The 13,738-nt window shown below is 36.4% G+C and overlaps 1 protein-coding gene across 1 annotated transcript in view; it reads right to left on the bottom strand.

Annotated features, from left to right (window-relative positions):
- Positions 1 to 9,513: 9,513 nt before the first annotated feature.
- The window catches only part of LOC129253063 (dopamine receptor 2), a 31,501-nt gene continuing 27,276 nt past the window's right edge, over positions 9,514 to 13,738 (bottom strand). Inside the window, exon 5 of the mRNA XM_054891302.1 lies at positions 9,514 to 10,590. Within this exon, the coding sequence (XP_054747277.1) occupies positions 9,646 to 10,590 (945 nt within the window). The 3' untranslated portion in view covers positions 9,514 to 9,645. The remainder of the gene's footprint in view (positions 10,591 to 13,738) is intronic.

Consider the following 13,738-nt stretch of genomic DNA (forward strand, 5'->3'; position numbering starts at 1 on the left):
CTAACACTAACAAAGAACTACTTATGCATACAAACTTGTTTAGCTTTGATGGGAATATTCAGTGGAAATAACTTCATGAGTAATTAAAAGGTAAATAAACTTCTTCTCCGAACTGTCAAAGTTAACTAAACGAGGCATTAGCGGAGGGATGGTGGTTTTGAAGGAATAGTTATGGACGGCCACTTTCGCCCGAAAGTACACAGCCGGGCAAACAATAGCTGAGGGTCAACATGCTGCCTTTGTTTAAAAGTCCATTCATCATACTTTCATTTGTGCGCATTGTTGCGGGCGTTTTTTCCGGTAAATTAGGTTATCCAGCTAACTTTTGTGGGTGTTGGGCTATTGAATTATCCAACGCCAAAAAACGAGCAACGCCAAAAACGAGCAACGCCAAAAAGTTTACTGCGCGTGGCTAATAAATTAGACACCATGCAAACGCCCAACAATTCAACCGCTCCACTGGTCTGTACCTGACTAGCCGCGCTCCATCTTTCTTTGGCTATTGGCGGTGGCGCTATGGGAGTTGGCCGCCCCTCAACTGACGCAATTCGGTTTAGTGTTAAGCAAAGCAATATCGACTGCTATTCAAGGGACGATTTTTTAGTTTGCGGGTACGTACACTTTAGCGGTAATTATTGTTATCATTTACGTGCGATGCGCTGACATCGTTAAGTGAGCTTATTTGTGTGCTACGAGTATTCCGTTGGATTGCATAATAAGATAGTTTTAATTAAATTTAGCGTAAAAGTAGTGGATGCGTAAACATTTGGGCGCACGTTTGGTTGCCGAGCGGCTCTTTGCCCTTTGTGCGGTTCAAATTGAGCCAAATGTGTATGGCATTCACCGGCTACAGTTCTTTGGCATACTTTGTGTACATGCAAGTATTTATATATGTAACCGATGCCAGAAATATGTGCTTTTAATAGTGTGGGTATATTTATAGCAGAACTTATGACTAATTAGAAAAAAACTCTAAGCTTTTTGTAGCAAATATTTACACAGACTCGATGTGATTAGTTGTCGATACTTGCAATGCGGATATTTATACAAAGTCGATATTTATTTAATGCTCAGCACTTCAAATGAATGCTATAAAATTTCACTCGTTTTAAAGTGCAAATTTCTTTCTATTAATATACTGCATCAAGTTCTCAAATTCTACGCTTAGGGTTTATTAATACAGATATGAATATTTACACTTAAAAGCTATTAATATTGGATATTTTCACTTTTGCCATTTGCATTATCCACCTATGAATAACTAATATTTAAATTAAGCGTAAATGCGACTTAGATGTAATTATTTCTACCAATAGGAAAATTAAGCGCTACATCACATAGTTAGGAATTTTGTTCGTATAATATTTTGAGATATTGAAATTGCTTGTAGTCTATGGCGCAGCTTGGCCCATATGCCAACTTCACTATCAACAAACTGGATTCACGGGAAATGAAGAGAAATGCCACCAGCCATATTTTTTATAATTTCTTCCTTGATTAAAAAAAAATGATTGAAATAATACACAATGGTAAATATACACTGAAGAAAAACATTTTTTTTGCAGCAAAATAATCGGAGGTTAAGGCCCTCGCCTCATTTGAAATGGTTTTTTTTGGGTGCTTCTTTAAAAGCGTGGAAAACGAAAACGAAAAAAGATTTTTAATTTTTGTTTTCAGTATTTTATTTTCTGTTGCACTATTAAAAAACAAAAATTTCTTAAATAATACAGCATGCAAAATAGCTACATATATGCGACAATGTAGAAAAACATTTTTTTTTCTGAAATTTGAAATGGTCTTTTTGAGTGCTTCTTTAAAAGCTTGGAAAGCAAAAACGAAAAAAGATTTTTAAATTTTGTTTTCAGTATTTTATTTTCTATTGCTTTATTAAAAAACAAAAATTTTGTTTTGGTCATACGATGTTCGTTCAAAAAGATGTTAGTCTTCAAAAATGGTCTTCACATGGACAATGGGTATGAATATAGACGGTTCTACTGATTCTCGATTGTGATGAAATAAAATTTAAATGACGTAAAATTTTTGTCATTATCATGTGCACTACGATCATTTGGATAAAAAAAATTTTAGTATTTTTTTCGAACCTTTAAAGCCAAAAAAGGGGTCAGAAACCGTTTTTCACATTTGAAAGTCCGCCAGTTTGCGTAAAGGGAAATGCAGAGTGAACGATATGAAGTGTTACCTATTCAAAACACCATAACTTTTTTGTGTGAAATTAGTTTTTATTGATTTCAAAGACAAAATTTTTCAAAAATGATTACAATTTTAACATATATTCACTTTAGCTCGATATGACTACCTTTTGCCTTGACTATAGCCTTCAAACGGTCAAAAAATGAGTTGCATGCTGCACGAATGTGATCTTGAGGTATTTTGGCCCATTCTCGTATAATCGCTTTTTTCAGCGCATCCATACTGGCATGTTTTTTAGTCCTCACCTTGCTCTCCGAAATGGACCGGATGGAATAGTCCATCGAATTTGCATCTGGCGAATTCGAAAGCCATTGTGTGGACGAAATGAAGTGTGGAACATGACTTTTTAACCATTCTTGGTTCACACGAGCTTTATGAGACGGTGCCGAGTCCTGTTGGAACGTCCATGGTCTACGATCGAAATGTTTGCGTGTCCACGGCTCTAAAGCAGCTTCTAAAACATTTTCCCGATAATAAGTCACATTCACTTTGACACCAGGCTCGATAAAAACGATTGGAGAGCGTTCATCAGCGGTCACTGCGGCCCAAACCATTACTTGCGATGGGAAATTGCTTCGAGTGGCCATACGTAGGCTCAAATTCTCGTATGAGCATTCGCTCAAAGAAACACGATCGTTTTGAGTGTTTATGAACTGCTCAATTCGGAAATTTTTTTCATCAGAAAACACAATGTTAGGAAATTCCAGTATCATTGTGACGTTTTATAGTGCGATACACAAACATTTTATTCACTTTGAGGTGACTGAGCTCACGAACAATGGCTGTTTGTGATTTTCCAGCCAAATATAACGCAATCACACTACTACGTTTGAATTCCATCACAGAAAAAAAAATACCAGTCTAACGGTTAGACGCGATAGAAGTGAAACCTTCCGTAAAACAAACTGAGAGAGAATGAGACGAAAACAGCATTAGGGGCGGGATAATTATAGGTTCATTATAATATTGATATAAAGTTCATATTTTATTTTCTTCATTTTATTATTATTCATCCTCAATGTTTTCAATTTCAACAAATGATACGAGTGGCTTATGATAGCTAAAATATGATACAAATGCTTTGGTTTCGATGTTGTCAACATATCTTTGAAATACCGCGTCAATTGTTGTTTTTGATCGTGTTGTCGATTCAGTGCGATTGTTACACATTTTTAAATTGAATGTTGTATTGAGAAAGTCAATTGAAGGAACCGCTGTGTCCAATGCAAAATTTACGTTGAAATCACCTCTTAAAATCATTGGAACTTTATCGTATCCGCGATACTTCTGGTGTATACTTTATTAAATTTTCGTGAATGAATTCCGTGATGCTATTTATTGATTTTGGTTCTCCGTCACCTTTGGAAAATGTGTAAACAGTAAGCAAACTTTATTCAAATATTTTCCCTCATTTTTGCATCAGTAAAATTAAACAAACGCCGTAGCCGAATGGGTTGGTGCGTGACTACTATTCAGAATTCACAGAGAGAACGTCAGTTCGAATCTCGGTGAAAACACCAAAATTAAGAAAAACATTTTTCTAATAGCGCTCACCCCTCAGCAGGCAATGGCAAAACACCGAGTGTATTTCTGCCATGAAAAAAAGCTCCTCATAAACATATCATAAAAAAAAAAAATAACTGTATAAAAAAATTTTTTTTCTTGTGATTCGAACCAAGGATTTTGGATCGGAAGCTCACATTGCTAGTCGCTCGGCTACCGCGCCATGCTGTCGGCGCTGGCCTAAAAGTTATTTAGTTCGTCGCTACGTTTATATCAACATATAATATAACGCTTCGTAGCTAAATAACTTTTAGGCCAGCGCCGACAGCATGGCGCGGTAGCCGAGCGGCTAGCAATGTGAGCTTCCGATCCAAAATCCTTGGTTCGAATCACAAGAAAAAATAAAAGTTATTTAGTTCGTCGCTACGTTTATATCAACATATAATATAACGCTTCGTAGCCAAGAGGGTCGCTATTTCCGTTTCACTTTTTCTCAAATCACTCCCAACGATTCTAAAAAAGTTTTCACTTCAAAAAAAATTGAACAAAACTGAGACGCAAATGCTTTTGATGGCTTATAAACAATACAGGTACATTGAACTGTCATTAGAACAATTTTGACATTGATGTCATGAGCTGTTTTACAGATACAAGCAGTGTGAAGATAAGTGACACGAAACTAAATAAATAAAATTAAATCTTATGAAACAATATAAAATAATATTTAATAGCTTGTATGTCCGCCGTCAATTATTGTAGCTGCTACCAGTCATCGTGGCAGCGAATTTACGGGTGACTGCAGGACGCGAAGAATGATTTTTGGAAATTCCTACTGTATAGATTTTTTAAGGTGCAATATTCCATCAAACTGGCGTCCGCCTTCATAAAATGGCTTGCTGAAAATGCAGTTTCCAAGTTCTCGAAATTTGTGATTTGCTACTAAAAGTAAAACTTCATGCAATCAGCATGGATTCGTCACCGAACGGTCCACTGTGTCTGAACTGGCCGTTTTTAGTGAATATTGAATTAGAGCCCTCTCAGCAAGGCAGCAAGTCGACTGCATTTACACGGATTTTTCCAAAGCTTTCAACAGAGTCTCTCACAACATTTTACTACATAAATTATCTTTACTTGGATTTCACATTGTTTTCTTGCAATCTTGAAATCTTATTTATCCGGAAGGCGTTGTGTGGTCACAATCGATGGTATTTCCTCTAAAACATGCATTGGCTGCTCTGGAGTGCCTAATGATAGTGTTTTAAGTCCGCGACTATTTGTGTTATTCATCAGCGAACATTAGCCATGGCTTCTCATTTGCTAATTTTCTGTTATATGCTGATGACTTTAAAATATTTTCAGTTATAAATATAATAACACAACTGACGTATGCAGGCTTCAAGCAGATGTACACAAATGTGTTATGTGATGGCAGAAATCTCAACTTTCTTTAATTATCAGATAATGCTGTCATGTCACTTTTTCCAAAACCCTTATTGGCTTTCATACTTCTTTTAGCAAATCAAATATTGCACTTCAATCTGTTACAGAATCTAAAGATTTGGGTGTAAATTTTTACTATCGTTTTTTATTTTATTGTCACATTAATTTAATATTACCTGTCTTAACGTATTCTGTGTTAGCCTTTATACGACAGAATAGCTAAAATTTGACGGACCTGTATACCCTGAAATCGCTGCTTATTGTATTCGGCGCTCCAGATTGGAATACGCCGCCTTTATTTGGAGGTCATATCATTGGCGCGTACACCCTTTTTGGGTGTTTCACCGAGCTCCTCCTTCTATTTGTGGTGTGTGTCTTGGTGTTGTTCCACACATGGAGGGACCTACAGCTGTAAACCGATTCCGAATGGCAGATATTTTTTATGAGGAGCTTTTTCTTGACAGAAATACACTCGGAAGCTTGCCATTGTCTGCCGAGGCGCGACTGCTATTAGAAAAATGTTTTTCTTATTTTTGGTGTTTCACCGCGATTCGAACCTACGTTCTGTCTGTAAATTCCGAATGGGAGTCGCGCACCAACCCATGCGGCTACGGCGGTCGCCAATACGCCGAAATACGTACTAATATCAGTAAAGTTGTTTGATCAACTTGAAGTCTTTAGAGAGTAGAAGATCGATGATTGCTCTCTCGTTTGCCTACAATGTTAATAAAGGCGACAGTGACTGCCCATTTCTGCTCCAAAGTTTTAATTTTCTTACGCCTCCCAGAATTCTTGGTAACGCTCTTACTATCTATATAAATAAGTTCAATATAAATTATGTTTGTAATGCTCTTATTAAAGTGCGCTTTGTGGTTTTAATTAGATCAAGAATTTAAACTTTCTGGATTTTTCAGTTTCTGAGGAAAAATTTTCTGTACTACCGAACCCTATCTTTTAGTTAGTTAGAGGAAAGTTTGTAATTGAATTTGTTTCATTATTCTTAATTTTATTAGTCAGTCTGGAATTAAGTGTTTTTCACTTCTTCAAATAAATAAAATAAATAAAATGCTCCACAGGTTCTCCATTGGCTTTAGAACTGAACTAATTACGAATCACTTCAACGCAGCATCATTTTTCGACACGAAAACTCCTTTGTGCGCTCATTGATGTGTCCTAGAGTCAAAAATTCAATAAACCATAATTCAAGACCTCTACGTAATTTTCTGCGTTCATCTTAGGCGAAATAAAACAAGTTGGGGCAGCTAAAAGAAACCTAGATCGTAAGAGCGCCACCGTGGAAGTTTCGTGAGTGACGCGTTTGTCGTGGCTCATGTATACCTTTCCAATACTTCGGACAACCACCAGTGCCATCGAGATTACATTTGTTTTTTTTTCATCGCTAAAAATGCTGGATTATCATTCATCATGCCAGAACTTCTCAGATTACCAGCGAATTCGTGTCCTACTGCTTAGTGGCGTAGTGTAAGCTTCGGTTTAGCCAGCCTATTTTGAAATTTTAACCTCGAATCTATACTCAAAATGTGTTGTATTCTGTATGTTGGGAACAATTACATTATGAAAAAGTTCACATCTCAGAGGGTAGGGGCTGATATTTTTATTGACAGCCAAGCGGCTTATCTATTTCGGACATCTGTCGTCAGTTTTAAGCTTTGGACCAGCTTTCTTAATCTTTCCATAACCATCAAGATTTTTCAAAAAGTTATGGAAGGAATTTTCATTTCGATTTACTTTTAGCGCTAATTCGCGAGCTGACACTCCCGATTCACTATAAGTTAGTGACTAGCGCAAGCCTCGGTGGACTGCTGCATTTCTCTCGGTTATTAGCCCCGCACGAAAACTATTTATTTGCTAATGGAAACTAATGGGTTTACTTGAAGAACTCTTTTAAATAATGAAATGGGTAGAAAAATATCACGTAGCTGCCACAAGAAAAAATGAAATCTTAATAAAAGCACTTGGCCTTCATAATTATTTCCCTTAAGAAACTCAAATTTTAAGCAACGATCAAATGTTACGAAATAATGCAAAACCACCATTAGTTCGTGTCCACATTTAAGTACATTAAAATGCAACTCAAGACAATATTATGTAGCTACTTTAGCAGCGAATGATGAAGTTGGTTTGTCCAGTAAAACTTTAGGCTGCAGTTATAAAACTGCATACGAAAATTTTTTCTAGAAGCTCGAGTTAAAAACCATGGAATTGGTATGCAAAGTTTGCGAAATTTTGTAGAAAATTTCAAATTTGGATTTATGTGGTTTTACGAAAAATAATTAATATTAAAAAAAGTAGTCAGAACAGCTGAAAATGTTGAGGTGCTATAGGTTTGGCGGCGAGTGTATGGGTAACTGCTATAATAAAAGTTTAGGATCATCGCGTATGCACAGCAAAAAAACAAAAATTAAAAAATAATAATAATAACTAAAAAGAAACGTGAAAGCGGTATAGAGCGTAAAAGAATCCAAAAATATATTAGAAGCATTTTTAACAATGGAATTGCGCGAAAATTTTACTGTTATATAAAGAAGTTTTGCTTGAAGTCCATGGCGCAGCTTGGCCGTGTGCCCACTTGAAAGCAAAGTTTGGGGCTTTCACTATTAACAAACTAAATTCACGAAAAGCGCCAATTGCCACCAATGCAGGTTTGCTTTTGTAGCGCTAAGACGCCACGTTCGCGTGGCTCAATTACTTGATAATCATATTGAAAATTTTCAAAGTTACTCATACGCAACGTCTAACTTCAAGGGTACCATGCTGCCTACCGAATTTCGCCAAACTTTGGTTTTACGAGTACTACACACCAGCAAAGAACTGTTTTTTTGCTTTTGTTTTTGTGGCACGCATCTGATTGCGTTTGATGTGATATATGCACTTTCGAGACATTTTTTTTTTTTGTTTTTTTCGTTTTTTTGTGTTTGCAACACAACTTTAGAACGAGCAAATCGTGTGACAGCCAGAAGTTAGATTTTCCCACTGCCATTTACCACAAATCTAATATACTGAATTCCGTTCGTGAATTCTCACAGCATTGCTTCGTGGAGAATTCAAGTCACGTTGCACACTGACCCATTTCACGCCAAAGCAAAAGCTGTGTCCCGCATTTAAAAGGAATTTTTCGGCATAGACCCAGCTTAGTTTCGCTTCGTCGAGACTGTGACTGTCCTTAGCATATTCAACGTGTTGCCGCAAAAAAAGAATTGAATTTTTTATGTTGGTGCGCAAAATGTGTGCGAAATATGGTAGTCAGTTTTGCATTCTACTTGGCAGTGAAAAATGAACGAAGGCAAATAGAAATTTCACTTGTTTGGAAACAGTTTAACAGATCAAACGCTTCAATGGGCATACGTGTATGTATGTTTAGGTATATTCGTATCTACCATGTGGCATATACATGTATGAATGTCGGTGAATATGGGGCGTAAAGCAATTTCAACCATTGCCCTTGGAATTAATTGACTGATGGTCGTTACTATTTTCAGTACTGAAAGTTTTTAACAAGTCGACGTTGACATTTCGGTTGAAGGTTTTGCGTGATTAGCGGTTGGTAAGGCGTAAATATAGATGTTTTAAAAAGAGCAAGGTGGACGGGTTTTCCCATAATACATACTTACATAAATACACCTGGCGCCTACACTCATTTGGGTATTTGCTCGAGGGACCTATAGTTTTAAGATGCCACCTAACGGCAGATGATTTTTTATAAGGAGCTTTTCCATAGCAGAAATACACTCAGAACGAAAGCTGTTAGAAAAAAAAATTGTTTCGCTCAATTGACTTTTCTTGTCAGGGGTTTCGAGGCTGTGCAATTTCGACTGGTAGTCACGCACCAACTCATTTGGCTACGGCGGTCGCTTTTCGGTGGCACTTTCAAATAATGTATTGAAACTAAAAAGGGTTGATTTAGGCATGCGAATTTTTTTTTATAAGGTGGCGCAAAATTAATCACCCTAACGAAAGATTTTAATGTTTGCAAATGGCATCGTACGTCAATCATATTTGACATTTGTGATAAACAGATATGCAGTGGAGCGCGTAAAGGTCAAAATAAATATTCCATCATAAAAAATAAAATTTTCTGTTTCATAAAAAGATTTCTCAAAAAATGAAATTGGATGATTAATTTTGCGCCACCTTGTATTTTATACCGTGCAGGCTGCGCGTAATTACAGAAAAATATATGTACATGTGCACATATCCGCTCAAATCTGTTTGCACTAAATTCTTCTGGTTTGCCACTCATTTAAGCTGGCCATATAAATTCCATAGCATTACGATATGAATCCGAATCAGCCACATACCACCTCATTAGCTTCATTTCGTATCGTAATATTGCATATGTGTGTGTGATTTTTCTATTAAATACTACTTATACGCAAATTGCATCACCTTAACTAGCATTATTTATATGTGTGTGTGTGTGTGTGTGTAAATATTTACTTATGCGTAATACTATGCATGCAGAGCGTGTAACTATCGCCTTATGGACATGGTGTTCGTTGGAAATTGCGGTTTCATCGAGCCGCTAAAGAAGCGTTTGCATGTGAGTCGCCAGAAGGCCGCCCGAAAGTCAACACTGTAAAATGCATAAATGAACGGGTTTATGGCGCTATTGAACCATCCCAGCCAGGTGAGTCCCTTCGCCAGTGTCCGGCTAACTTGATGCTCCGCCAGGAAGGGTGTTATCAGATAGTAGATGAAAAATGGCAGCCAACAAGCAATGAAGCCACCCACAACAATACTCAGCGTTTGCGTAGTTTTATTCTCCTTCTTTAGCGAGGTAATGCGATTCGAAAAGGATTTGTGATGATGATGATGTTGCTGCTGCTGTATGCGAGTTTGTCGCGTCAGTGCAGCGACTTCGGGCTGCAAATTTGGTGAGGTGGCCACATTGCCACCCGAAGTGTTCGCACTGATGCCAATGCTGCCACCCGAAGTGCCAAAGTGATGATGATGTCGGGCGCTGTGTGTACGTGTGGGCCAATTTTGATCGCTGGCGTTTGTACTGCCGATTGCGGCGACATTCAGAGCTCCGCTGGCGCCGCCACATGTGCCGCTCGTGCCACCACAACCGCTTGTCATGACTGTCAAGGTGGACGACGATGTGGGCGTACGTTTCAATGATGAGGGGCGCGTCAATTCGTAGCAACTATTCTTGGCATTCGCTGTGGACAAAGTCAATAGTGAGTGGCAATATGAAGAGGAACCGCCGCCATTGCCACCGCTAATTGCTGTTGCTGCATTGGCGGCGCCAGTCTCAGTTTCGGACAGCACCACGTCGTGTAACTCCTTGGCAATTGTTTGATTGGAAAAGGTTCGTGCAGCTGCCTGCTTTCGCTGACCCGAACTGAGCTCCTGCTCAGAGAACTCATGGTCAATGTCATTGTCGACGTCGGCGGCTGTGTAGCGCTTGAATTTCTGCAAAATGGAGTGAATTGCCATATGAAAGAAATTTTGTTTTTATTATTTTTCGTGAAATATTTGGTTGAATTTATGTTGCTCTAAAAATTTTAGTGATTATAAATATGAAATGAGAGATTTACGAATTTTTTGGCATGCGCGTTGGGCGAACAAAGTAAAGTGAATTTTTTTATTAGTGAATTAGTTCACTTTTTCTAATGCATTTTTTTTTTACTTTTTTATTCCTTTTTTGATAAAATTTACTTTTAGACGACATTTTTCAGAGGAACTACTATAAAAAACAACAAAACTCCGCACATTTTATCGCATATGCACATTTACTACTATGGACAAAAAGTAAGGTGAATTTATTTGTCAAACTTTGCGGGATTAAAATTTCGCTCTAGTTATTTTTTCATGAGTTGGCAGCACTGTTAATAACATCTAGGCCAACTTTCATGTGAATGTCATTATCAGTAATATATTTACGCTTGTGTTTACCAAACGACCAAGAGTGCATTTTTCGATTTTTACAATGTCTGATTTGATTGAGCATAGAAGTGCCATCAAATTTTGTTTGCGGAATGAAATTTCGGCTGCGGAAACGTTTAGCATGTTGCAGAAGGCATTTGGTGATTTGACCATGTCGCAGAAAAATGTTTATAAGTGGTACAAAGGCTTCAAAGAGGGTCTAGAACGTGTTAATGACTTGGAGCGCTCCGGACGACCATCGACGTCAACAGATGACCAACACGTCAATAAAGTGAAGGAGTTAGTGCTCAAAAATCGTCCGTTGACTGTTAAAGACCTTACTGATATGATCGGAATATCAGAAGGATCTGTGAAAACCATTTTGAAAGACCATTTGGGCCTACGAAAAGTCAAATCTCGTTTGGTACCGAAAACTCTCAATTTCTTGGAAAAAAGTCGTCGCGTTGATGTGTGTGAAACAATGCTTTCAGACTATCAGGACAAGCTCAAATGCATCATTACGGGAGATGAGACTTGGAATTATGCTTACGACCCTGAAACAACCGACCAATCAAGCGAATATGGTGCTAAAGGCGAGGCCAGACCGAAAAGAGCACGTCAAAGTCGTTCAAAAATAAAGGTCATGATGACAGTTTTTTTCGATTTTCGTGGTGTGGTGCACTATGAATTCCTTCCACCTGGCTAAACTGTTAATAAGGAATATTATTTGAGCGTTATGCGTCGTTTACGTGAAGCAATTCAATTGAGGAGATAAAAGCTGAATTGAAGAAGGTGCTGATGGCTATACCGGAAATGGACTATTTGGCAAGTTTCGGAGATTGGAAAAATCGTTGGCATAAGTGTATTTTATCGAGAAGGGATTATTTTGAAGGGGATGAAATTGATTTACAAGAATAAATAAAGATTTTTCATTTTACAACCAAATTCCCCTTACTTTTTGCCCACAGTAGTATGTTAACATTAGTGCTTTTAATGGAATACATTTTTTTCAACACCTTTCCAAGAATTTCAGATTCTAATATACAAGAAATTGTAGGAAAAAACTGCATTGGAGCTAGCTCGAAGGACAATTTTTAGCACGCAAAATTTAAAAAGCAGCTACACTTTTGGTGACATAATTAAGTTACTTTATCTTTTCACAATATTCGCAAAATTTTTTGTGCTAATTTTTTTTTCGTAAATTCTTTGTAAAAATACAGTAAACAAGATTATAATAGTAAGTATAATAAAAATCTTATAAGTGAAAGTTCGAAACTTAGTACAAAATTCACAAAAAATTAACAAATTTCAAAAATTATCAGCAAAATTTTCCACTCTTAATACGAATTCATTATTTATGTATTTAAATGAAAAAAAAAACGAATTACGAGTGTGCGTTTTCATAGTCCAATGTTGTTTGGTATAATAAAGCCCAAGTTTCAAGTTTTTTTTTCAAATTATGTTGAGAATTTTCTCTCATAAAGAGCGCACGTTCGGAAGTCTATTATTATTATATATGGAAAAAATGGCTAACATTGCATGCAAAAACCAAAAATTATGTTGTATCTTTTTTTTACAAAAAAAGTCGCATAAAGGCGCTAAAAGCAAATTATACGTAATTTTTTAATTTTTTAATAGCAAAAATGGCTGTATTTAGTTTTTTAAATGTAAATCGAACTCAAACTTTCGAAAAAAAAAAATTTTAATATTAAACCAAAATAAAAAAAATTTAATTCTTCGTAATTAGAAACTATCAAGTACAACAAATTAACATACAAAATGCCTAAGTAAATATTAATATCCCTAATAACCCTTTAACTGCTTAAGTTTGTTTCGAAAAACTGTCTCTGCCTGCTTAATTCTTTTCCAGCGAAGACGAGTATACTCGACATAAACAGAGTAAAATGTTTATGCCTATAAAAGTTGGCAATTGTCACTAAAAATAAAACGTTGCGTGTTGGCTTTTTAGAAAATATTTATTTTTACTCACTGTTAACAAACAAAATTTATTTCATTGACAAAAAATATATCACATAAAGATAAAATATTAATGCAATATAAGAAGGAAAACAGAAGCAATAAAAGACCAAATGAATTTCAAGAAATCCAAGTTACCATTCCTTGCAAAACGAGTACCCAAAGCAATGAAACAACGCATTTCATTAACAGTCGATGGAACTAATTTTTTAAATCTTGGGTAAGATGAAGGAATATCGAAGCGCTTCCAAGGATTAGATAAGAACCCAAAAGGTTCTCATTCTCTACCCACAGCAGTCCATGTTGAACTTATTTCTGTTACTTTTATTTTCTTTTTTTGTTTCATTGGTTTCTCTTTTGAAATTCCTCCCTATCGTCTACAACTGCTTCCTACATCTCCCTAGCTACTCTCATCAGAAGACGACAAAATTACCATTCCTTTGCGTTTTTTTTCTGTTTAAAAACATAATTTCATGATTATTATAATAAGTCATCTGGTAGGGATAATTAAAATTATGCATTTCACAATTTCATTCCTCAAAGGAATAAAAGTATCACACTTACTTTTTATCTCAATAAAATCCACAGAACTCTTATAACTTTTACTTTCGCAAGCTCAACTGTGAAATGAGTTTTTGTTACAAAAAAAAAAACAGTTTGTAACAGTACTTTCCCAAAATTTGTTATTTCAGCTGAATGCAAGCTATTGTGCATTAAA

Source organism: Anastrepha obliqua, chromosome 1 (genome assembly GCF_027943255.1).
Source record: "Anastrepha obliqua isolate idAnaObli1 chromosome 1, idAnaObli1_1.0, whole genome shotgun sequence".
In the NCBI taxonomy this organism is placed as follows: domain Eukaryota; kingdom Metazoa; phylum Arthropoda; class Insecta; order Diptera; family Tephritidae; genus Anastrepha; species Anastrepha obliqua.